This window comes from Corythoichthys intestinalis, chromosome 7 (genome assembly GCF_030265065.1).
Source record: "Corythoichthys intestinalis isolate RoL2023-P3 chromosome 7, ASM3026506v1, whole genome shotgun sequence".
Taxonomy (NCBI): domain Eukaryota; kingdom Metazoa; phylum Chordata; class Actinopteri; order Syngnathiformes; family Syngnathidae; genus Corythoichthys; species Corythoichthys intestinalis.
The window spans coordinates 44,581,557-44,608,159 of NC_080401.1; the positions used below are offsets into that span (position 1 = coordinate 44,581,557).

Here is a 26,603-nt window from a genome sequence, read left to right on the forward strand (position 1 = left end):
TCCCCATTAAAATATGCAAACATATTACATGTTTGGGTGGTTTTAGTTAAAGAACACTGTTTTTTCATCTGTGTGATTTTGACAAAGACCAGATCACATTTGATGGTGATTTTAAGCAGAAATGTGAGAAATTCTAAAAGGTTCAGATACTTTTTTACACTACTGTAGGTCCACGACCGCATATATTGGTATCAGTTTCGGATTTTTTGAGTCGGACAATATCGGGATATCGGTTAAAAAGTCATTTTTGGAGCTGATCTTGTTCCTTTATCCCTGTCAATAACAACCAATGAGTTAAGCTCGCAGACTGTCCCTTGGTTTTGTAGGAATAAAATATTTCAGTGAACAGTCACTGCCATGCCTCCCGAGTTAAAAAAGAATGGACATCTATCAGCGTCAAAGGCAGCCAAAGAGTTATTCAAGTAATCAGATGGTCCACTTACAACAAGCGTCCCATAGCGGGTCCATTAGGCAGCACGTCCGATACGATCACCGCGGTATCTCCGTTGTCCAGATGCGGCTTGTCCCTGCCTCCAGATAAGGCAAAGCCAAAACCCAATTTGGGATCCTGCCATTCATAGACATTGGAATGAAGGAGGGCGGACAGGAGACAGGCATGTAACCAGGTAAACGTAGGTGACAGAGGGGGCGCATTCCAACCCAGCCGGTATGCGCCGGCGACTAATGGACTGCTGCGGTAGGGTGTGTCGCTTGAAATACAAGCTGAATGTTGTGCAGACAAACTGAGAGATGGTAATTGTGCATAAAATATAATGATATGGGATATCTATATAATCGTCAATTATCACTATCATGCCTGTTGCAAAGTCCAGTTTAGCACACTATTTGTCCAAACTTTAAAAAAGAACAAGCCAGGCCAATAAATAATTCAATCATTAGAATTAGAAATTGAAAGCAACATACGACAATAATATGGTTATCACATCTTAGCTTGCGATTCTCCACCAACACCGCCCTCTTGCCACGTTTCCTTCGACAACATCGTTCCATGGAGTAACAAACAGGAACTTACTTTGTTCAGCGTTATTGTGTGCTGCTCCCATATTGTGAGCTCCTCCATACCGGTTTTCTGGAATCATAAAACATACAACAATAGTAAGAAAAAAAAAAAGACATTTCAAAGTTTGCCATTTTGCAAGTATAATCCCTTACGTGGCGCTCAAGAAAAGCCGGAAGAATGTGTACGACGCAGCCTGAACATGGCACACGTTCAGTTGTGTCTATCTGGATGGACCGGTATGGTAGTGGCGGGGTGTGTGTGTGTGTGCGTGTGTGTGAAAACACCTGAGGCTCATTAGTGAGTAGATAAACACAAAAACTATTCTTGTACCTATATCTTTAAAATTTAAAATTGTTTAAAATTATCTTTAATGTATTGTTATCATGGAGTGAACATCCCCAAATTTTGTTTTACTAGACAGCGGGGAAAAATTAAATGCTTTCATAGCCGTAACCCAAAATTATAACTTTATTATAATTTAAGAGTTTTACTACATTTTAGTTGTAAAATGTGAGCCCCGCCCAACATTTTTCTATGGTGACCTATCGTGGAATTCAATTTTTTTTCCCAGTTTCATGCATAAATTGGTCAAACTGGTTGAAATTTGTCACCTATGCGTTTTGTGACTCGAGAGCAACTGCGTTTGTAAGTCATCTGCTCTGGAAATGAGTACAGTCCCTGACAAAAGTCTTGTCGCTTATCCATTTTGTGGAAACAATTGCTAATAACCTGACTTTTAATTATTAAATTGGTTTTAGAATTGCTCATATGAAAGCTAAGACCCTCCAAAATGATGCTGAATGTACAAAAATCTATTTGTTTCACTAAAAAAGGATTTATTGAAGACATAAAAGTCAAATTTTGGCAAGACAAAAGTTTAGTCGCTTATAGAAAGTAGTGTGAAAATTGAACAAAAAATGTACTTCAAATATTAACATAAGCGAATTAAGTAGTGGTGCTGTGAGATCCAAATTTAATATTTTGTATGACTTCCATGGGCTTCGGCAAGGATTCATACAATTTACTGATGAAGTCATCAGGAACATCAAAGAAAGCAGTCTTTCATGCCTCCCAGAGTTCATCAACATTCTTGGGTTTCATCTTGCATGCTTCCTCTTTCACCCTACCCCAGACATGCTCAATGATGTTCATCAACATTCTTGGGTTTCGTCTTCCATGCTTCTTCTTTCATCCTACCCCAGACATGCTCAATGATGTTCATGTCAAGTGACTGGGCTGGCCAGTCCTGGAGGATCTTTATCTTCTTTGCCTTGAGGAACTTTGAAGAACGCGATGGAGCACCATCCTGTTGCAGAATTTGTCCCTTTTTATGGTTAGGAATGTAAGAGGCAGCTAAGATTTGTTGATATTTCAGACTATTTATCTCTCAGGGTGCAGACAATAAACAACCGTGTGGCTTTTGCCAAGGCCCACAGCCTGTCAAAAGGATGGACGCTGGAAAAGTGGCAAAAGGTGGATTTTTCAGATGAATCTTCCATTGAATTACACCACAGTCGCCGCAAATATTGCAGGAGACCTACTGGAGCCCATATGGATCCGAGATTCACTCAGAAAACAGTGAAGTTTGGTGGTGGCAAAATTATGGTCTGGGGTTACATCCAGTATGGGGGTGCCGAGAGATCTGCAGGGTGGAAGGCAACATAAATCGTCTGAAATATCAACAAATCTTAGCTGCCTCTTACATTCCTAACCATAAAAAAGGACAAATTCTGCAGCATGATGGTGCTCCATCGCATACCTCAATCTCTACCTCAAAGTTCCTCAAGGCAAAAAAGATCAAGATCCTCCAGGACTGGCCAGTCCTGTCACCAGACATGAACATCATTGAGCATGTCTGGGGTAGGATGAAAGAGGAAGCATGGAAGACGAAACCCAAGAATGTTGATGAACTCTGGGAGGCATGCAAGACTGCTTTCTTTGATGTTCCTCATGACTTCATCAATAATTTGTATGAATCCTTGCCGAAGCTCATGGAAGTCATACAAAATATTAAATTTGGATCTCACAGCACCACTACTTAATTCGCTTATGTTATGAAACATATTTTTGTATTTGAAATACATTTTTGTTTAATTTTCACACTACTTTCTGTAGGCGACAAAACTTTTGTCTTGCCAAAATTTGACCTTTATGTCTTCATTCAATTATAAATCTTTTTTCAGTGAAAGAAATATATTTTTGTACATTCAACATCATTTGGGAGGGTCTTAGCTTTCATATGAGCCATTTCTGAAACCAATTGAATAATTAAAAGTCAGGTTATTAACACTTGTTTCTACAAAATGGATAAGTGACAAGACTTTTGTCAGGGACTGTAGATTTGAAATCACAGATGGTTTAACATCACATCCAAGCTTCTCAGGAGAACTGATAGAGCAGCTCAATGCTGCATTCATAATGTGCCATGCAAAGCTCAAGCTCGTGGGCAGTTGTGGTGGCAGCTGGGGGTCCAGACGGGTGGGCGGTGGTTAATGGGGGCGTGGATGGTCCGGGGGACCGCCCTGTGTCCCGGGGGATATGGCGGTGGCCCCTTTGCTGAACATAAAGGAGGAAGGGAGGGCCTCGCTCTCTCCCCTGATTGGATGGGGCAGTGCCTGGGCCCTGGGGTGGCCCCCGCGCAGCATTTCTACTTTTCGTTCATTCGCTGCCATCCCTCCCACTTCAAACGGATTGAATGTCTATGGCCGTTAGTGGCAGCCGATGCGGTAATTTTGGGCCATTTAAGGTCATTTACCTGTTGATATTCAGTTACTTCCTGTTGATTTTGGGGTATTTTATGGGTCTCTTCCTGTTTATTTTGAGTTACAGAACAGGAAGTGACCAGAAAGTCACCCAAACGAATAGGCAGCGACTCAAACTCAACAGTAAATGAACTGTAAATGCCCTAAAATGAACAGCAAGTGATCCATAAATGCCCTGAAAATCGGACAGAGTGACTGAATGCTCTGGTTTCGAATGAACGAACGTTCCCAGTCTAAATGGATTGGGCATCGAGCACCGTCAATGCAGTGTTAAGAGTTAACTGAGACACCATTATGGTGGAAGATTTTGGTAGCAACTTCTTGGTTCATTTTTGTTTTTTATTAGACATTGACACATTTTTAAAACGATACCTCGATTCTTAGCAGGAGCATATTGATAACCTTTTGGGATACAAAGTATCAAGATATATCACCATTTCAATATTTTGTCACACCCCTAATTGGGATGACGTCATAATTCCTATTATTGGACCGATAATTATCGAACCGATAATTATCATGCACCTCTACTAAAGGAGCTACGACACTAATCATCTGAATCAACTGATTAACTCAAAACTACTGCGAAAGATTCCAGAGGCTTTTAAAAACTGCATGGTTCATTACTCAAAACAGCAATCATGGGAGAGACTGCCGACCTGACTGCTCTCCAGAAGGCCATCATTGACACCAACAACAAGAGGCTAAGACACAGAAAGAAATTTCTGAGCGAATAGGCTGTTCCCAGAGTGCTGTATCAAAGCACCTCAGTGGGAAGTCTGTGGGAAGGAAAAAGTGTTGAAGGAAACGCTGCACAACCAGAAAAGGTGACCGCACTTTGAGAAAGATTGTGGAGAAGGGCCGATTCCAGACCTGCAGAAACAGTGGACTGAGTCCGGAGTAGAAACATCCAGAGCCACCGTGCACAGGCGTGTGCTGGAAATGGGCTACAGGTGCCGCATTCCCCAGGTCAAGCCACTTTTGAACCTGAAACAGCGGCAGAAGCACCTGACCTGGGCTACAGAGAAGCAGCACTGGACTGTTGCTCAGTGGTCCAAAGTTCTTTTTTCAGATGAAAGCAAATTTTTCATGTCATTCGGAAATCAAGTTGCCAGAGTTTGGAGGAAGACTGGGGAGAAGGAAATGCCAAAATGGCTGAAGTCCAGTGTCAAGTACCCACAGTCAGTGATGGTCTGGGGTGCCAAGTCGGCTGCTGGTGTTGGTCTACTGTGTTTTTAATCAAGGGCAGGGTCAACGCAGCTAGCTATCAGGAGATTTTGGAGCACTTCATGCTTCCATCTGCTGAAAAGCTTTATGGAGATGAAGATTTCATTTTTCAGCACGACCTGGCACCTGCTCACAGTGCCAAAACAACTGGTAAATGGTTTCCTGACCATGGCATTACTGTGCTCAATTGGCCTGCCAACTCTCCTGACCTGAACCCCATAGAGAATCTGTGGGATATTGTGAAGAGGAAGCTGAGAGACACTAGACACAACACTGTGGATGAGCTTAAGGCTGCTATCGAAGCATCCTAGGCCTCTATAACACCTCAGCAGTGCCACAGGCTGATTGCCTCCATGCCACAACGCATTGAAGCAGTCATTTCAGCAAAAGGATTCCCGACCAAGTATTAAGGGCATAGCTGATATAATTAATTGAAGGTTGAGTTTTTTTGTATTAAAAAACACTTTTTTGTATTGGTCGGATGAAATATGCTAATTTTTTGAGATAGGGATTTTTGTTTTTTCTAGACTTTTTTGCCAAATCATCAATATTTAAACAATAAAAGGCTTTGACTACCTCAGTTGTATGTAATGAATCAAAAATATATGAAAGTCTAATGTTTATCAGTACATTACAGAAAATAATGAATTTTATCACAATATGCTAATTTTTGGAGAAGGACTAGTATATTAATATTTGAACTTAGTTTAGAACCAAAAGGGACTAAAAAGACAAGGCGAAAGCCTATTTTGCAGCGAGATTACACAATAATTGCAATAAAATATGCAGATGAATTGTATACGTTCACTTCCAAAAAGCTGCCAGTCACATTTCCAAATACTTTTGTTCGAGAGTGAGGAGGACGCATTCCAGAAGGAACGAGTACTGTCAGCGTCTCTCACTGAAGCGAAGACGAATTACAGTATCTACGCTGATACTGACACAATGTTGGCAATTTTAAAAATGACAAGTTATATGGTGGGATGCATGTGAATATTTGTGTAGTGGAAAAGAAAAAAATGTGCTTTGGGATGTGAGCTCAGTGACCACTAACAGTAGGCCGTTTGTATCATAGCAAGTTAATCATCAATCTAAACACCAATAAAAAAATGACCTGACTGTTTAAAGAGTCACCCTCCCCCCGCATTGACATATTTTTTAGGCACCACTGAGGCACTTGTTTACAACTTGGATACTCTTGAATTCTCTTAAAATGCTGCATTTATTGTTTAGCACTTTGCCCTTTCTGTTTGTTTTTTGTAGCAAATGAATCTTACAGAACAATTAAAAAAAAAAAAAAAAAAAAAAAAAAAACAATGAAGGAGAACGGTTTCGAGAGAAATTATTAAAATTGTATTGAAAATAAAATAGGCTTTGCTCATGGATAAAAAATAGGAAATAATTGCGGGGAAAATGTTAACTTAAAAAAGTTAAACATCGATTCTACTGAAATGAGAAATCATGATAACATTAAAAAATTTTAAATAAAAAATTACAATAAAAAAGAATACATATTGAGTGAAATAATTCAAATAAAATTGAAAATAAAATGGCGAATGCTGGCGGATGAAAAATAGAAAAAAAATTGCAGGAAAAATATGAACTTAACTTCCATTTATCTTACACTGAATTTAAAAATACAAGACAAACCTTGATAAATTAAGATACATTAAATAATTAAAATCCCAAACTGCCTTAGTAATAAATTTAAAACATGGGAAGAATTGTGTGAAATAAAAATACATATTGCTAATGAATGAAAAACGGAAGGAAGAAAATAATATACAATAAATAATTAAAAATAAAAAACACATTAATACATTAAATTCACAATAAAAACCTCAAAACTTTAATAGTAAAAAATACAACAGTAACAAAAAGTAAATAAAACGAAAAAAGAAAAAACTAAATACTGGTTAAATAAAACAAATTATAAATAAAAATGAAAAAGATTATGATTTTAAATCATTGATTTAAAATAAGAAAAAAAAATGTAAAAATACAATAAAATTTGTAATTTAAAACTTAAAATAAAAATGTAATTCAAATAGAAAGTAATGAATACACAAAATAAATCAAACTAAAAAAATCCTCCCAAACCTACCCAATACAAAAAACTACTTTACCTAAACAAGGTAATGAATCAGTTATGAGTCCCAATATTTGCGGTAATGAAACTTCCACCCATCCACATTATAAATTGCTTTCCTTCACTTGAAAAAAGTAGCAGCAGTTATCATCAACACGATATAAAATATCTTAAATATGTGCTCAAGAATGAAAGCAGCAGCCAAGTACAAAAGATGACAGTTATGTGCCATGCCCTCATTCCATAAGGGCAAACTGATAATATGACATATGAAACTCAATTCCCATAATTCCTCAATGAAACAACCTCAAATAAACGTATCATTTTAAATACAAAATCCTATTTGTGTTATTTCTGTGGCTTTAACAGGTCACATCAGGCTGCCGTTTTACTGCACTCACCTCTTGGTCTTTGAACCTCACTTCCATTTCCCACTGGGATCGCCAAACCCGACATCAACAACTATGCAAAGACACCAGTGGATGATCATATTCCACGCGCAAACACAATAAAAGGCCACTCGCCCAGCTCTTGAAATCTGATGCTCCAACTTGACGGGAAAAATAAGCGTGATATGAGCTGCGCTAGCTAGCGAAGGGTGGGAGGGAAGGATGTATGAATGGGAGGACTCACCTGGGAAGAGTTCCTTCCCCCTCGCACTTTGACCACTCATGCAGTGACTGATACACTCCATTAAACACTGAACTACCACTGGAATGACCACAGGGCCGAACAAAAGATAACAAAGAGATGTGGTTCACAATATGGACCATTCTACTGAATTTGTGCAAATTGCTGTCCCAAATACAGTGGGGCAAATAAGTATTTAGTCAACCATTATTTGTGCAAGTCCTCCCACTTGAAAATATTATAGAGGCCTGTAATTGTCAACATGGGTAAACCTCAACTATGAGAGACAGAACGTGGGGAAAAAAAAAAAAAAACAGAAAATCACATTGTTTGATTTTTAAAGAATTTATTTGCAAATCCTGGTGAAAAATAAGTATTTGGTCAATACCAAAAGTTCATCTCAATACTTTGTTATGTACCCTTTGTTGGCAATAACGGAGGCCAAATGTTTTCTGTAACTCTTCACAAGCTTTCACACACTGTTGCTGGCATTTTGGCCCATTCCTCCATGCAGATCCCCTCTGGAGCAGTGATGTTTTGGGGCTGTCGTTGGGCAACACGAACTTTCAACTCCCTCCACAGATTTTCCATGGGGTTGAGATCTGGAGACTGGCTAGGCCACTCCAGGACCTTGAAATGCTTCTTACGAAGCCACTCCTTTGTTGCCCTGGCTGTGTGTTTGGGATCATTGTCAGGCTGAAAGACCCAGCCACATCTCATCTTCAATGCCCTTGCTGATGGAAGGAGATTTTAACTCAAAATCTCTCGATACATGGCCCCATTCATTCTTTCCTTTACACTGATCAGTCGTCCTGGTCCCTTTGCATAAAAACAGCCCCAAAGCATGATGTTTCCACCCCCATGCTTCACAGTGGGTATGGTGTTCTTCGGATGCAATTCAGTATTCTTTCTCCCCCAAACACGAGAACCTGTGTTTCTACCAAAAAGTTCTATTTTGGTTTCATCTGACCAGAACACATTCTCCCAGTCCTCTTCTGGATCATCCAAATGCTCTCTAGCGAACCGCAGACGGGCCTGGACGTGTACTTTCTTCAGCAGGGGGACACGTCTGGCAGTGCAAGACTTGAGTCCCTGGCCGCGCATTGTGTTACTGATAGTAGCCATTGTTACTGTGGTCCCAGCTCCCTGTAGGTCATTCACTAGGTCCCCCGTGTGGTTCTGGGATTTTTGCTCATCGTTCTTGCTATCATTTTGATGCCACGGGGTGAGATCTTTCAGTGGTCTTGTATGTCTTCCATTTCCTAATAATTGCTCCCACGGTTGATTTCTTTACACCAAGCGTTTTACCTATTTCAGATTCAGTCTTCCCATCTTGGTGCAGGTCCACAATTTTGTCTCTGGTGTCCTTCGACAGCTCTTTGGTCTTGGCCATAGTGGAGTTAGGAGTGTGACTGACTGAGTTTGTGGACAGGTGTCTTTTATAATGAGTTAAAACAGGTGCCATTAATACAGGTAACGAGCGGAGCTTCGTTAGACCTCATTAAAAGAAGTTAGACCTCTTTGACAGCCAGAAATCTTGCTTGTTTGTAGGTGACCAAATACTTATTTTCCACTCTCATTGGAAATAAAGTATTTTAAAATCAAACAATGTGATTTTGTTTTTTTTCTCTCCACGTTCTGTCTCTCATGGTTGAGGTTTACCCATTTTGACAATTACAGGCCTCTCTAATCTTTTCAAGTAGGAGAACTTGCACAATTGGTGGTTGACTAAATACTTATTTGCCCCACTGTAAGACCAAATGAACCACTATGAATATAACATAATCATTGCTTCAAGAAGCTTCACTTGGCCATCGCTACTCCCTTGGGGGAGACAGTCAACCTCTGCTGCCACCTGCTGTGAACACTGTGGTCATCCAACATGCCTCCTAGCATGCATTGAAGGACTACTGATGTAAATAACAATTAAAATTAATGTTCTGTGCTAATTATTTCTCCACTTATTGTTCCAGTTGTTGTTTCATTAATTGCTAGTTATGGTATTTAGTAACACTTTATTTGACAGTGGCGCCATAAGACTGTCAAAAGACAGTCATAATTATGACATGACACTGCCATGAGCATTAATGAATGCTTGTGACAGATGTCATTTTGTGTCATCCAGCAAATAATCTCACTTTTGAATGGATGTAAAAGATCCGAGCTGGACATAAATGAAGTTCGTGACATAATTTGCCGGCTGACACTTAATGACATCAGTCATAAGCATTCATTTATGCCCATGATAAGTGTCATATCATAATTATGAAGGTCTTATGGCAGTGCTATGACACCGCTGACAAATAAAGTGTTGCCTATTAACCCAAATAAATCAACAAATAAGATGCACTGGACTATAAGCCACAGGATTCAAAGTGAGGGAAAAAAAGTAGCGTCTTTTGGTCTGAAAATTATAGTTTTACTAAGCCATACTTTATACTTTTACTTGAGTAGATTTGTGAAGAAGAAACACTACTCATACTCCGCTACTTTGCGCTACACTAGTCGTTAGTTTCCCTCTTAATTCTACATATTAGATTTTACTTTTAACAGTAGCTCTACCAGTTTCACCAATGAGACGTTGCAAAAATAATCACCTGACTCCAATATACCAGTCAGACTCAAGTTTGCTGTTCTATGCTCACGCCGGCCTCTCAATCACGTGTCTTAAAAAGCATAAAAGCATTAAAGCATCGTCAAAAAATAAAAAATTTAACCTCTCCCCCAGTTTTATTTGGCACCGATTGACCACGGAAAACCGGAGATGTGATCCTTTTATTTCATAAAAGGAACTATGAATAAACTATTCACTATTCAAATTAGGAACTATTTTCTCCACTAGAGGGCACTCATGTTCTTTAGACGAATGATGCTTCTTTTTTGTGGATTTGTTTTTCTCTCGCCAGAATACAATGAGTTTTTTTTTTGTTTTTTTTTTTGTTTTTTTGTTTGGCTTAATGTGGTTATGGAATAGGTTATATTACAGTATAATAATAACAATTCATATACAGTGGGGCAAATAAGTATTTAGTCAACCACCAATTGTGCAAGTTCTTCTACTTGAAAAGGTTAGAGAGGCCTGTAATTATTAACATGGGTAAACCTCAACCATTAGAGACAGAATGTGGAAAAAAAACAGAAAATCACATTGTTTGATTTTTAAAGAATTTATTTCCAAATTAGAGTGGAAAATAAGTATTTGGTCACCTACAAACAAGCAAGATTTCTGGCTGTCAAAGAGGTCTAACTTCTAACGAGGTCTAACGAGGCTCCACTCGTTACCTGTATTAATGGCACCTGTTTTAACTCATTATCAGTATAAAAGACACCAGTCCACAAACTCAGTCAGTCACATTCCAAACTCCACTATGGCCAAGACCAAAGAGCTGTCGAAGGACCAGAGACAAAATTGTAGACCTGCACCAGGCTTGGAAGACTAATCTGCAATAGGTAAAACGCTTAGTGTAAAGAAATCAACTGTGGGAGCAATTATTAGAAAATGGAAGACATACAAGACCACTGATAATCTCCCTCGATCTGGGGCTCCATGCAAGATCTCACCCTGTGGCGTCAAAATGATGACAAGAACAGTGAGCAAAAATCCCAGAACCACAGATGGGGACCTAGTGAATGACCGACAGAAAGCTGGGACCACAGTAACAAACGCTACTATAAGTAACACAATGCGCCGCCAGGGACTTAAATCCTGCACTGCCAGATGTGTCCCCCTGCTGAAGAAAGTGCACGTCCAGGCCCGTCTGCCGTTCGCTAGAGAGCATGTGGATAATCCAAAAGAGGAGTGGGAGAACGTGTTATGGTCAGATGAAACCAAAATAGAACTTTTTGGTAGAAACACAGGTTCTCGTGTTTGGAGGAGAAAGAATACTGAATTGCATCCGAAGAACACCATACCCACTGTGACATGGGGGTGGAAACATCCTGCTTTGGAGCTGTTTTTCTGCAAAGGGACCAGGACGACTGATCTGTGTAAAGGAAATAATGAATGGGGCCATGTATCGAGAGATTTTGAGTGAAAATCTCCTTCCATCAGCTAGGACATTGAAGATGAGACGTGGCTGTCTTTCAGTATGACAATGATCCTAATCATACAGCCAGGGCAACAAAGGAGTGGCTTCGCAAGAAGCATTTCAAGGTCCTGGAGTGGCCTAGCCAGTCTCCAGATCTCAAACCCATAGAAAGTCTGTGGAGAAAGTTGAAAGTCCGTGTTCCCCAACGACAGCCCCAAAACATCACTGCTCTAGAGGAGATCTGCTGGAGGAATGGGCCAAAATACCAGCAACAGTGTGTTAAAAGCTTGTGAAGAGTTACAGAAAACGTTTGGCCTCCGTTATTGCCAACAAAGGGTACATAACAAAGTATTGAGATGAACTTTTGGTATTAACCAAATACTTATTCTCCACCATGATTTGCAAATAAATTCTTTAAAAATCAAACAATGTGATTTTCAGGTTTTTTTTTCCACATTCTGTCTCTCATGGTTGAGGTTTACCCATGTTGACAATTACAGGCCTCTCAAATATTTTCAAGTGGGAGAACTTGCACAATTAGTGGTTGACTAAATACTTATTTGCCCCACTGTAGATAACTTTGTGCTGAGAAAATAAATGCCATTTTTTAATTAAAAAAAAAAAAAAAAAATCAAACATTGTAAGCAGTTACTCACAATATTACTAATTACTTGAGTATTCTTTTCTCGAAATACTTTTTACTTGTACTTGAGTATATTTTTTGGAAGACTACTTATTTTTATATTTTGAAATAACACTAGTCTTCATCGATCAATAGCAACTTTATGATCTGGTATTTTGTTCAGAAGTTATCATTCAAAAGTTGGAAATATTTCAGGAACAAAATTGCTTTGCATTTTTTATGACTTTAAATGAAATACAGCTGAATGTGTTAAATGGGTATTTTATTGAATTAAATCGACTGACGGCCCTTGAATGGTATGGAATCATGGCAGAATTTTTAATTGTCACCCAAAGGAGGGGTGTCAAACTGGTGGCCGGGGGGCGAGATACTGTCCACTCCATCAATTTGTGTGGTCCGCGAAAGTAAATCACGTGCCTCGACTTCATGTTTTCCGCGAAAGTAAAATTTATGGCTGAAAACACAGACATGACTGAAAAAGCAGTTTCTGCTCTTGCAACCCTCTATAAAATAAACTGCTGTATTTTAAGCCTAAAGAACTGTTGTGTTTGATAGAACAATATGTCTAGATGCTGCCATAGGAGATTCATGGCGCATTAAGCCCCCAAACTATTTTTAATTTGTCCCCTTTACCCTAAACCCCTGTTTACAGACGTTGCGCAACCGCTTTTGTTTCAACCTAGCCATAAAAAGAAGGTAAGTAATCGTATTTATTATTTGAAATGTCTGTCATTTTTAGCTTAGAATCATTAATCCATGTCTAATACAGTATTTAGTCAAAAAAAAAAAAAAAGACTTAAAAAAAATTATTCACTCTCATAACTTTTAAACAAATTACATCACAATGAAAAAATTGGCGTCTGTGAAAAAGTCACAGATATCTACCTCATAAATATCACTTAATTCTATTTTTTATGTTACTGTCGCATTTTCCCCAATATATTTGATGATAAATAATTGATCCAAACAAAGAAAAAGAAAAACGTTTAAAAGGGTAAATATATGAAAACGACAGTCTCGACCGCTCCTTGATGTCTGCGATTTCTGCATCCCAACCCTTGTCATATTACCATGTTTCACCCATAAAATCCCCAAAACATCCAGCTGTGGCCATTCAACAGCTGTGTCTTGACACTCAGTGATACATGCTACATGGAGTTTTTGGATCCAAACAAGGTAAGAACGCGATAATATCTCGTTAAAGTCATGGCGTCTGTAATTCTGCTCTCGCGTACGCTTACCTCCAGATAGGGTTTTGCTGTTTGTTTTTGTTGTTTTTTTTAAATGCCCTCATCTTCAAAACTTTTCTTCCCCCAGAAATGTGCGATTTTAAGCTTTCCAATTATGTATCACACATGCATATCGGACAATTTTGAAATTTGGCCAAATTGGGGGTCTCAGAGCAAGTAACGAGTGTTTTCCGCCTTGTATAAAAATTTCGTCGTCCAAAAATAGAATATTTACTAGGGTTATTCCGATCATGTTTTTTTGCTCCCGATCTCATCCCTATCGTTTTAGTTTGAGTATCTGCCGATCTCGATATTTCCCGATCCGATTGCTTTTTTTTGCTCCCGATTCAATTCCAATCATTCCCGATAATTTTTCCCGATCATATACATTTTGGCAATGCATTAAGAAAAAAATGAATAAAACTCGGATTAATATATACATTCAACATACAGTACATAAGTACTGTATATGTCTATTATGACAATAAATCCTCAAGATGGCCTTTACATTACTAACATTCTTTCTGTGAGAGGGATCCACGGATAGAAAGACTTGTGGCTTTGCATATTGTGACTAAATATTGCCATCTAGTGTATTTGTTGAGCTTTCAGTAAATGACACTGTAGCCATGCCCAAGTGGAACCATGACTGTGCGCAGTGCTACCAATTGATATATCTTCTCTGCGTTGGGAAATAACATAAGGTGTCAAGAAAAAGATCAATTGCTACCTTGCTACCCCACATTGCTTCCCATGATATTGCTAATCGTAGGGAGAGGGATTGTAAGGCTTTAGCCAATTTAAAAAAAAAAGGCTCCTAAAGCTGCCAAAATTCACTCTACTCAATATACGCTGCCTTTTATCTCTCTATATAGGTAAAACAGCGCCATTACAGATTGAGCGCAACAATGCGTGAGTGGGTTATGCAGCGATTGCATTAATTGCGTTAAATATTTTAACGTGATACATTTATAAAAAAATTAATTACCGCCGCTATCGGGATAAATTTGATAACTCTACCTTAAGCCTAAACTAAAGACTCTGGATGAGTGTAACATATTATGTCTGTAACGTTAAATACAATTAGAAAACGATTTAATTAAAATATATATATATATATATATATATATTAAAAAAAGGCATGGACGATATTTTTTTGCCGATTAGATACATTGAAAATGACGTGATCGGACCCGATTGATCAGCATCGGGACATCTCTAATATTTACATTTTTGTTTAAAATTTTAAAAATATTTAGTTTTTTCATGTTTTTGATCATACCACACGCAACATAATTACAATAAATATCAAATTAGATTGAAAAATTACTAATTAAATAGAGGGAAAGATAATGTTTCCATTTTTAAATTAAAAGAACAAATTGAAAATAAATTAAAAACAGAAAATATTTACGATTTCTTACCCAGGTTTTTTTTTTCCAAGAAGGAATAGAATGTAATACACCATTTGCCATTTTGATATTTAGAGGCATTAAAAAGGATTTTTGACGATAATGAGGTCAACAATGTCTCTAAGAATTTTATTGAGACGTCCAATTTATTTGGACTGAAAGGGGCGAAGACATCTTGCGCCGTCAATGGCAACCAAATGACTTAAATATTTACAGTATACAGGTTGGAAAACATAACGGGCCTTTGAAGGAAACTAACTACAATTTGGGTCGCAACAAAGATGAGTTTGACACCCCTGGCTCAAACAATTGATCAAATAATTGTGACTTAGGCTGCCAGCCCCTCACAGTGAAAATTCATTAGACAGCTATTACCTTTAATGGCACTGAAACATGATCATTCAGTTCCATTCCATCCAGTTCAAATGGATTGGACATCTATCACTGTCAATAGCATCGTTACTAGGGGTGTAACGGTACGCAAAAATCTCGGTTCGGTACGTACCTCGGTTTTGAGGTCACGGTTCGGTTGATTTTCGGTACAGTAAAAAAACAAAATGCAAAATATAAATGTGCTAGTTGTTTACTACACACTTTTGTGCTTTCAACAATAGGAACCGTAGCCTATACAAAGCTAGAATTCTGCTCAAAAAGTAGCCAGTATTTAAAGATAATCCAACAACAATTTGCCTTTCAGACCCCGCGTATTGGTCAGCTTTCTTTCTGAAATAAAGAAATTTAAAAGAAGTCCTGTGCGAAAGAGAAAAACAATCCCAATGACAAAGATTTTAACATGTATTTTACAAATGAAATGCCTCAATGAATCATTTTTTTTTCTTATGAACGGTTTTCAAAAGCTTTATTAGTGGATTTTCTCAAGTTAAAGTGTCACAAAGAAATTAATTTAATTGTGTAAGCAGGATCTGTATTATTCCTATTATTTTAGCTAGTTTTAGCTAGTTAGTTTTAGTATTAGTTTGAGCTCATTTCAATTTATTTAAATGGGCGATTATTTATTTTATTATGTGCTTATATTTTACAAATGTGATGTAGTATTCATTTGTATTGTATATTTTATGTTGTATAACTTTAGTTCCTATGTGAATATTACTTCCTACTTGTTTTGTTGCGGTAGGAGGGTTTTGTATTGAACACGGGGCCTAGTTGGTTATTATTATAGCAGAGAAGACAGCAGTAAATCAACAAAGTGAAGTCAACTGTGCCCCGATCTACCACTCAAGAGATCTGATTGACTCTAAAAGTGGGATACGATCGCATATTAGTATGAAAATCGACCGGATCCACCGTATTTTTACACAAGTGACTTCCGGTTTGCCCGATCCTAGGTACCGGTAGTAGTATTGACGCAGGAGGGTCGCGTCTCGCATCAAATAATAAACTATGCCGTTTTTTTCGCGTCTAACACGCGGCCGCACTGCGACTGGTGTGCATTGGCTGATTGACTTTAACGCCTGCGGCGGCCAGGTTGTCGCGCCGTTGGCGTTTCTGGGTTATACTGTCCTACCGTGTTGGTCCTCATTATAGTAGAGAAGACGTGGTAAATATAATCTACACAAAGAAACTGTAACCTAATCGACTCACAGCCTCGAAAAGTAAGGGTTACATTACGTCAGAAACTCGTTCGGTATGCCTCCGTTCCGAACCGAGCACCACGTACCGAAACGGTTCAATACAAATACATGTACCGTTACACCCTTATTACCCAATGACTTAAATTTGTTTCCAGAAAAGACTGGTTGAATTCAAAGTTGTTCCCAAAATGATTGTGAATTAAAATGACTGAAATAATTACACCTATTTGCATTCACAATTTTGTGCATGCGATTCTGGTTGTAGTAAATCAACAGCTCTGACTTACAGGCACCACCAGCAGAGGCGGCGGGGGCTCCGGCGGGACGGAACCAAAGTGCTTCATTAGTTTGATCCGTTGGGTCGCGTTCATGACAATGATGCCCACCCAAGTGGGTCCAAATGACAACTCGTTGTGTCTCACGAAATCCACAAAAAGCCCACACGGCAATAAAACTCAAAAATGAAAAAGGTATTCCAAGTTCAGTTGCCCTTATTCGGATTCATCCCGGAGGTCCGCCTTCTTCAAGTCTCAGTGGTATGTGAGCCTCTTTAGCCAATTTGAAACTTTTTCCCACAAGGCTGGTTTGAGTACACTGGCAGCTATGGTTACGACGGGGGAATGAGAGCGCTGGACTGTTAATAATTGAAAGGCTCTTTACTTGAGTAAAGCTTCGTGGGTGCCTTCACAGCAGATAGGAAGTAGATGGATGGGACGAAATAGAAGTCTGAACCGTCAGCTTCAAAATCCAAGTCAAAACCTTACCCTACTTTTCTCTCCTAATTGAGTCTGCTCATCTCACTCTGGTAATCGTGCTTTTTTTCCCTCCTCAAAAGGTGCCTTTTATTGTCACCGTAACAGCCGCCTTTTTGTATCTCCGAACACGAAACCAAAGCCTTCCATCTTCAAAGTAGGAATGATCAAAATGTCACTAAAGAGGTCCAGAGTTTCCACACATTATCCTGTCAGCATAAATACTGTACTGTAATCTTCCCTACACCGATGTCAATAGGCTATTGTGTCAAATAAAGAAGCCCCAGGCCAAAAAAAATGCATGTCCATGAATGTGCTGGAGGCCGTTACAAACAAACCCTGGAGTTTTTTTTAAGTGGGTGAATTTTAGTGCTGATGTCATTTTTACTTTCATCCTATTATTACACACTGTAACTGCCAATGTTCAAACCAATCAAAGGTCCCTTTATTGTTTTAAAACTGCTCTTGAATGTAAACTCAGGCCAACACCGACAGTGCATTAAGGCCGTTTCAGACTAGCGGCAGCCTATTGTAAAGGCTTCAGGGGAAACCTGTTCATTGTGTACAGTCCCTGACAAAAGTCTTGTTGCTTATCCATTTTGTAGAAACAATTGCTAATAACTAGGGTTGTTCCGATCATGTCTGTTTGCTCCCGATCCGATAACGATCGTTTTAGTTTGAGTATCTGCTGATCCCGATATTTCCCGATCCGATTGCTTTTTTTTTGCTCCCGATTCCATTCCAATAATTCCCGATCATATACATTTTGGCAATGCATTAAGAAAAAAAATGAATAAAACTCGGACAAATATATACATTCAACATACAATACATAAGTACTGTATTTGTTTATTATGACAATAAATCCTCAAGATGGCATTTACATTATTAACATTCTGTAAGAGGGATCCACGGATAGAAAGACTTGTGACTTTGTATATTATGACTAAATATTGCCATCTAGTGTGTTTGTTGAGCTTTCAGTAAATGATACTGTAGCCATGCCCAAATGCATGATGGTAAGTGGAACCATGACGGTCCGTAGTGCTACCAATTGATATATCTTCTCTGCGTTGGGAAATAACATAAGGTGTTAAGAAAAAGATCAATTGCTACCTTGCTTCCCCACATTGCTTCCCATGATATTTCTAATCATTGGGAGAGGGATTGTAAGGCTTTAGCCAATTAAAAAAAGGCTCCAAAGACTGCCAAAATTCACTCTCGTCATTTTACACTGACCTTTATCTCTCTATATAGGTAAAACGGCGCCATTACAGATTGAGCGCAACAATGCGTGAGTGGGTCGTGCAACGCATGCATTAATTGAGTTAAATATTTTAACGTGATACATTTTTTTAAAAATTAATTACCGTCGTTATCATGATAAATTTGATAACCCTACCTTAAGCCTAAACTAAAGACTCTGGATGAGTGTAACATATTATGTCTGTAACGTTAAATACAATTAGAAAATGATTTAATTTGAAAAAAAATGTATATATATATATATATATTAAAAAAAGGCAGGGCCGATATTTTTTTGCCGATTCCGATACTTTGAAAATGACGTGATCGGACCCGATCGATCGGCATCACTTCTCTACTAATAACCTGACTTTTAATTCTTCAACTGGTTTCAGAAATGGCTCCTATGAAAGTAAGACCCTCCGAAATGATGTTGAATGTACAAAAATATACTTGTTTCGCTGAAAAAAAAGATTTATCATTTAATGAAGACAAAGGTCAAATTTTGGCAAGCCAAAAGTTTTGTCGCCTACAGAAAGTAGTGTGAAAATTGAACAAAAAATGTACTTCAAATACAAAAATATGTTACATAACATAAGCGAATTAAGTAGTGGTGCTGTGAGATCCAAATATAATATTTTGTATGACTTCCATGGGCTTGAAGGACTGCATCTATGCGGTTCGGCAAGGATTCATACAATTTATTGATGAAGTCATTAGGAACATCAAAGAAAGCAGTTCTGCATGCCTTCCAGAGTTCATCACCGTTCTTGGGTTTTGTCTTCCAAGCTTCCGCTTTCATCATTCTCATGTCTGGTAACTGGGCTGGCCAGTCCTGGAGGATCTTGATCTTCTTTGCCTTGAGGAACTTTGAGGTAGAGATTGAAGTATGCGATGGAGCACCATCCTGCTGCAGAATTTGTCCCTTTTTATGGTTAGGAATGTAAGAGGCAGCTAAGATTTGTTGATATTTCACCCTGCAGATCTCTCAGGGTGCAGACAATTAAAAAAATGTGTGGCATTTGCCAAGGCCCACAGCCTGTCAAAAGGATGGACGCTGGAAAAGTGGCAAAAAGTGGATTTTTCAGATGAATCTTCCATTGAATTACACCACAGTCGCCGCAAATATTGCAGGAGACCTACTGGAGCCCACATGGATCCGAGATTCACTCAGAAAACAGTGAAGTTTGGTGGTGGCAAAATCATGGTCTGGGGTTACATCCAGTATGGGGGTGTGCGAGAGATCTGCAGGGTGGAAGGCAACATTAACAGTCTGAAATATCAACAAATCTTAGCTGCCTCTTATATTCCTAACCATAAAAAGGGACAAATTCTGCAGCAGGATGGTGCTCCATCGCAATCTTCAATCTCTACCTCAAAGTTCCTCAAGGCAAAGAAGATCAAGATCCTCCAGGTCTTGCCAGCCCAGTCACCAGACATGAACATGATGAAAGAGGAAGCACGGAAGGAGAATTTTACCACTTTACTTTGAATTAAGTTTAGAGCACCAAAAATACTTATTGTGTCTCAACTTATTGGGGGGACGGCTTAGATGAGGAGAGGGACGTGTCCCATTCGTGCAGATCAGTCTGGCACATCGATCAGGACTAATCTTGGCCCATTCTTCTCTACAAAACTGCTTTAGTTCAGTCAGGTTCCTGGGATATCTGGCATGAATCGCTGTCTTTAGGTCATGCCACAGCATCTCAATGGGGTTCAAGTCAGGACTTTGACTTGGCCACTCCAGAAAGTGTATTTTGTTCTTCCGAAACAATTCTGAACTTGATTTAATTCTGTGTTTTGGATCATTGTCATGTTGCAGCATCCGTCCTCTTTTTACCTTCAGCTGTCTGACAGATGGCCTCAGGTTTTCCTGCAAAACACCCTGATAAACTTTGAATTCCTCCTTCCATGAATGATTACAAGTTGTCCAGGCCCTGAGGCAGGAAAACAGCCCCAAATCATGATGTTCCCTCCACCACGCTTGGCCACTCCTTGGAAGAAAGGCAACCGTGCCAAACTCCATTTGTGGATAAATTCTCTGACTGTCGATTGATGAACATCCAGACTTTTAGAGATGGTTTTGTATCCTTTTTCAGCTTTATACAAATCAACAATCCTTGATGGCAAGTCTTCAGACAGCTCTTTTGACCGAGCCATGATGCATATTAGACAATGCTTCTCATCAAGGCAATTCTTACCAGGTGTGTGTTTCATAGTGGGCAGGGCAGCTTTAAACCACTCATCAGTGATTGGGCACACACCTGACTGAAATTGTTTGGTAAAAATTGGTTTCAATTGCTCCTTAGGCAGAGGGTTCATTTACTTATTTTTCCCCCTTCTGTCATTGTTTGCATGCTGTCCTCATTAAAATATGAAAACCAATAAATGTTTGTGTGGTTTTAGTTGAAGCAGACACTTTTTTCATCTGTGTGATTTTGACAGATCAGATCACATTTGATGGTGATTTTATGCAGAAATGTGAGAAATTCCAAAAGGTTCAGATTTTTTTTCATACTACTGCAACTCTGCTTCCTCAATGGCACAGTTTGCAAACACTGCTCATTCAAGTGGAATAAACACATCAAACAAGCACTACTGTTACTAAAACACGTAAATGAAGACATGCTCTCCGTAGTACAAGCAAGTACTGCATCAAAGCCAGGAATGACTCTGAAAGCCACTCCTGCAGATGCTCTGGTAACTCAAGCAATAAAATTCAAACTACATGAAAAGATAAGGATGACGCACTTTAATAGCCTGGAGTTACATTGGGTCATCAACATGATGTCATCTATTCCTGACTTTCGACTAGAGTATCGGTAAGAGGCTTCAGGTGGTCTGATTACTACATGACAAAAGAGATAAACGTATAGTTCGGTCTAAAATAAAGATGCAAGCAGTGCTAAAAACACAGATTTCTGCACTCCATTCATGTACAAGACCAGGAATTCACCCAAAATGGCTGTTTACTTGTTCACTTTTGTTCATGGGCCTTGAGATGTTCTACTGCTTACTGTTATTATAAAATTTCCGCAAAATTCTGCTTGCCCCCCCCCCCCCCCCAAAAAACAAAAAAACCCAAAAGTAATATAATAAGAGAGATGGATCATGACCTGAGGTGGGTAGTACCGTGTAACATGTACTCCGTTACATTTACTTGAGTAACCTTTTGAGAAAAATGTACTTCTTATGCCATACTTTTACTTTTATTTGAGTACAGTTGTGAAGGAAAAATGGTAATCTTACTTCGCTACTTTGGGCTACACAATTTCCCTCTTTATTCTACATATTAGAATTATTTTTGCCAGCGATGCCAAGAGTAGCAACAATAATCACTACTCCATTACACCAATAAGACGCAAGCTTGCCGCTCTATGATCACACCAGCCTGTTCAATCACGTGGCGTATTGAAAGCACCGTAAAAAAGGACTCAACATGACTCAAATGCGCAGATTTAAACCAGTTTTTATTTGGCACCGATTGACCACGGATATTATAATTTTAATTTCTTAATAGTAACTATGAAGGAACTATTCACTATTCAAACTAGTAGTAACCATTTTCTCCACTAGACGCCACTCTTTGGACGAATAATGGTTCATTTCTGTCTTTTTTTTCTCTCGCCAGAATTCAATGATTTTTTTTTTCTTGGGCTGAATGTCGTAGTATGTAATAGGTTATTGTACAGTATTATTATAACAACAGTTCATATAGATAATTTTCTGCTGAGAGAAAAAAAATACTGCTATGTACAGTGCCTTGCAAAAGTATTCGGCCCCCTTGAACCTTGCAACGTTCGCCACATTTCAGGCTTCAAACAAAGATATAAAATTTTAATTTTTTGTCAAGAATCAACAACAAGTGGGACACAATCGTGAAGTGGAACAAAATTTATTGGATAATTTAAACTTTTTTAACAAATAAAAAAACTGAAAAGTGGGGCGTGCAATATTATTCAGCCCCCTTGCGTTAATACTTTGTAGCGCCACCTTTTGCTCCAATTACAGCTGCAAGTCGCTTGGGGTATGTTTCTATCAGTTTTGCACATCGAGAGACTGACATTCTTGCCCATTCTTCCTTGCAAAACAGCTCGAGCTCAGTGAGGTTGGATGGAGAGTGTTATTGAACAGCAGTCTTCAGCTCTTTCCACAGATTCTCGATTGGATTCAGGTCTGGACTTTGACTTGGCCATTCTAACACCTGGATACGTTTATTTTTGAACCATTCCATTGTAGATTTGGCTTTATGTTTTGGATCATTGTCCTGTTGGAAGATAAATCTCCGTCCCAGTCTCAGGTCTTGTGCAGATACCAACAGGTTTTCTTCCGGAATGTTCCTGTATTTGGCTGCATCCATCTTCCCGTCAATTTTAACCATCTTCCCTGTCCCTGCTGAAGAAAAGCAGGCCCAAACCATGATGCTGCCACCACCATGTTTGACAGTGGGGATGGTGTGTTCAGGGTGATGAGCTGTGTTGCTTTTACGCCAAACATATCGTTTTGCATTGTGGCCAAAAAGTTCAATTTTGGTTTCATCTGACCAGAGCACCTTCTTCCACATGTTTGGTGTGTCTCCCAGGTGGCTTGTGGCAAACTTTAAACGAGACTTTTTATGAATATCTTTGAGAAATGGCTTTCTTCTTGCCACTCTTCCATAAAGGCCAGATTTGTGCAGTGTACGACTGATTGTTGTCCTATGGACAGACTCTCCCACCTCAGCTGTAGATCTCTGCAGTTCATCCAGAGTGATCATGGGCCTCTTGGCTGCATCTCTGATCAGTTTTCTCCTTGTTTGAGAAGAAAGTTTGGAAGGACGGCCGGGTCTTGGTAGATTTGCAGTGGTCTGATGCTCCTTCCATTTCAATATGGTGGCTTGCACGGTGCTCCTTGAGATGTTTAAAGCTTGGGAAATCTTTTTGTATCCAAATCCGGCTTTAAACTTCTCCACAACAGTATTTCGGACCTGCCTGGTGTGTTCCTTGGTTTTCATAATGCTCTCTGCACTTTAAACAGAACCCTGAGACTATCACAGAGCAGGTGCATTTATACGGAGACTTGATTACACACAGGTGGATTCTATTTATCATCATCAGTCATTTAGGACAACATTGGATCATTCAGAGATCCTCACTGAACTTCTGGAGTGAGTTTGCTGCACTGAAAGTAAAAGGGCCGAATAATATTGCACGCCCCACTTTTCAGTTTTTTATTTGTTAAAAAAGTTTAAATTATCCAATAAATGTTGTTCCACTTCACGATTGTGTCCCACTTGTTGTTGATTCTTGACAAAAAAATTAAATTTCATATCTTTATGTTTGAAGCCTGAAATGTGGCGAAAGGTTGCAAGATTCAAGGGGGCCGAATACTTTTGCAAGGCACTGTACTTCCTTAATCTAAGTGCATGTAAGACCGAGACAAGAATGGAACAACACTTCTTTATTCAGTGTGCTTCTAAGCATATGTGCCACTTACAAGAGATTCCTTTTATACCAGACATGTCCAAAGTCCGGCCAAATGAGGCCCGTGGTCAAATTTCATCCGGCCCCCAGCCTCTGTCATAAAATCAATAGCTTTAGGCCCGCACACAGACTTAATAAATTGGTCATCAGTACTGCTACCAGCATATGAAGTAGCTTACACACTAAATGCTGCTCCTCATTTACCCACTAAAAGGCAGCAGCACTTTAAGCAACATTACCCCGTGTGACCCTTCACTCCAAATTTTTTAAAATGGCGACAATCAACAAAAAAAAAAAGACGGCCGACGTTTCAAGGATAGATGGAAATTTGACTATTTCTTCACTAAAATACGCAACAACTGTGTCTGCCTCTTTTGCAAAGAGACAGTCGCTGTTTTTAAAGAGTTCAATGTGAGGCGATATTACCAAACAAGAGACGTTGACATGTACGACAAGATTACAGGGAAGATACGTAGCGGGAAATTGAAGAAACTTGACGCTAGTTTAATTTTACAGCAGCAGTATTTCGCAAGAGTCCGAGAGTCGAAAGAAAACGCCACAAAGGCTAGTTGCGAGATTATTGAAATTATTAATTAAAAAAAATTATAAAGCAAATGTGACACACAGAATGGCTTGCTAAAATTTGCTTAAATATATTGTTCTACGTAAAGGACGTCAGCCAAGGTCGGCCCCCCACATTTTTACCACACGAAATCTGGCCCCCTCTGCAAAAAGTTTGGACACCCCTGTTTTATACTGTAATACCACACCCACAAGAAGTGCACACTATGGCAACAGCAGTGTGACATACATATGTTACAAATACCATTGTTAAAAAAAAAATTAGTGCTGTCAAAATTATCGCGTTAACGCGCGGTAATTAATTTTTTAAATTAATCACGTTAAAATATTTGACGCAATTAACGCATATGTCCCGCTCAGACAGTATTCTGCCTTTTGGTAAATTTTACAGCAAGGCTTTTTGTGCTGTCTAACAGCGAACTCTTGTGGTCGCTTTGCGACATGGTTTATTGTGTTCTTGCCAGTTCAATATTGCTGCACGACGTCTCGGGCTGATGCCTACGTTGTAATATTGTGCTTATATGATCCTTGGACAAGATTTGTCCGTAAGTATGGTTGTTGTAAAGAATGTACATATTATGTTAGTAAGCGAAATGTTATATTTTTTATATGAGAAGCTTTTTGTTTATGTTTAGTGAACCTGTATAGCGTGCTACGCTAACGTTGTTGCTAATGCAATGCTTGTGTACTTTTTTTTGTAGTTTTACAACGGTCTAAAGAGGACTATGGTTTGAGGCCATTTTATTAATAAATCAGATGAAAAAGGAAGAAGTCTGATTATTAAGGTGTCATTCACTAGCTGTCTAGCTTTGGAAAAAGTAGACGCTTCGGAGTGAGGACAGCATAGACAGATTAAATGACAGTAGAGTGAAATGCCCACTACAGTCCTTATGTACCGTAGGTTGAATGTATATATCCATCTTGTGTCTTATCTTTCCATTCCAACATTTTACAGAATATATATATAATTTACAGAAAAATATGGCATATTTTATAGATGGTTTGAATTGCGATTAATTGCGATTAATTACGATTAATTAATTTTTAAGCTGTAATTAACTCGATTAAAAATTTTAATCGTTTGGCAGCCCTAAAAAAAAATCAAACAAAAATAAGCAGTTGCTCACAGTTACTTATATTTTCCCTCTACATATTAGTTTTTACTTTTAACAGTAACTATACCAGTTTCACCAATGAGACGTCGCAACAATAATCACGACTCCATTATACCAATCAGACTCGAGTTTGCCGTTCTATGCTCACGCCGGCCTCTTCAATCACGTGGAGTCTCTAAAGCACCGTAAAATATTAAAAATTCTAACTTCTCTCACAGTTTTTATCTGGCACCGATTGACAATGGAAAACCGGAGATATGATCCTTTTGATTTGATAATAGGAACTATGAAGAAACAATTAAATATTCAACTATTCAAACTAGGAACTATTTCTCCACTAGAGGGCACTCATACTTTTTTAGAAGAATGATGCTTCTTTTCTGTAGATTTTGTTGTTGTTGCCGTAATTCAATGATTTTTTTGTTTGGCTTAATGTGGTTATCTAATAGGTTGTCGTACAATATAATAATAACAGTTCATATAGATAACTTTGTGCTGAGAAAAAAATACCATTGTTTAAAAAAAACAAAAAAACATTTAAAGCAGTTTCTCACAATGTTACTCATTACTTGAGTATTATTTTCAATAGATACTTTTTTACTTGTACTTGAGTATTGTTTGATGACTACTTGAGTAATTTTGTTTTAAAGTAACGCTACCTTACTTGGGTAAAAAAACAAACAAACAAACAAACAAACAAAAAAAGGCTACTCTACCCACCATGATCCTGACACAAAATGTAATAACTGCACAGGTAGTTACCCAAAAGAATAAATAAAAAAAGACTTTACAAAGAAATGGAAAGAGAACATTT

The 26,603-nt window shown here is 38.6% G+C and overlaps 1 protein-coding gene across 5 annotated transcripts in view; it reads right to left on the minus strand.

The window, feature by feature from the left end:
• The window catches only part of tjp3 (tight junction protein 3), a 78,516-nt gene that overhangs the window by 51,241 nt on the left and 672 nt on the right, over nucleotides 1-26,603 (minus strand). For 2 of the 5 annotated variants that reach the window (XM_057841599.1, XM_057841597.1), the window contains exons 2-3: nucleotides 1,034-1,090; nucleotides 444-568 (exon numbers count right to left, since the gene is read on the minus strand). In XM_057841599.1, coding sequence (XP_057697582.1) covers nucleotides 444-568; nucleotides 1,034-1,081 — 173 coding nt within the window. In that variant the 5' untranslated portion in view covers nucleotides 1,082-1,090. Of the gene's footprint in view, nucleotides 1-443; nucleotides 569-1,033; nucleotides 1,091-1,173; nucleotides 1,324-7,500; nucleotides 7,668-16,920; nucleotides 17,743-26,603 lie in introns of those variants that run through there. The other 3 variants (XM_057841596.1, XM_057841598.1, XM_057841601.1) reach the window with 3 other exon arrangements.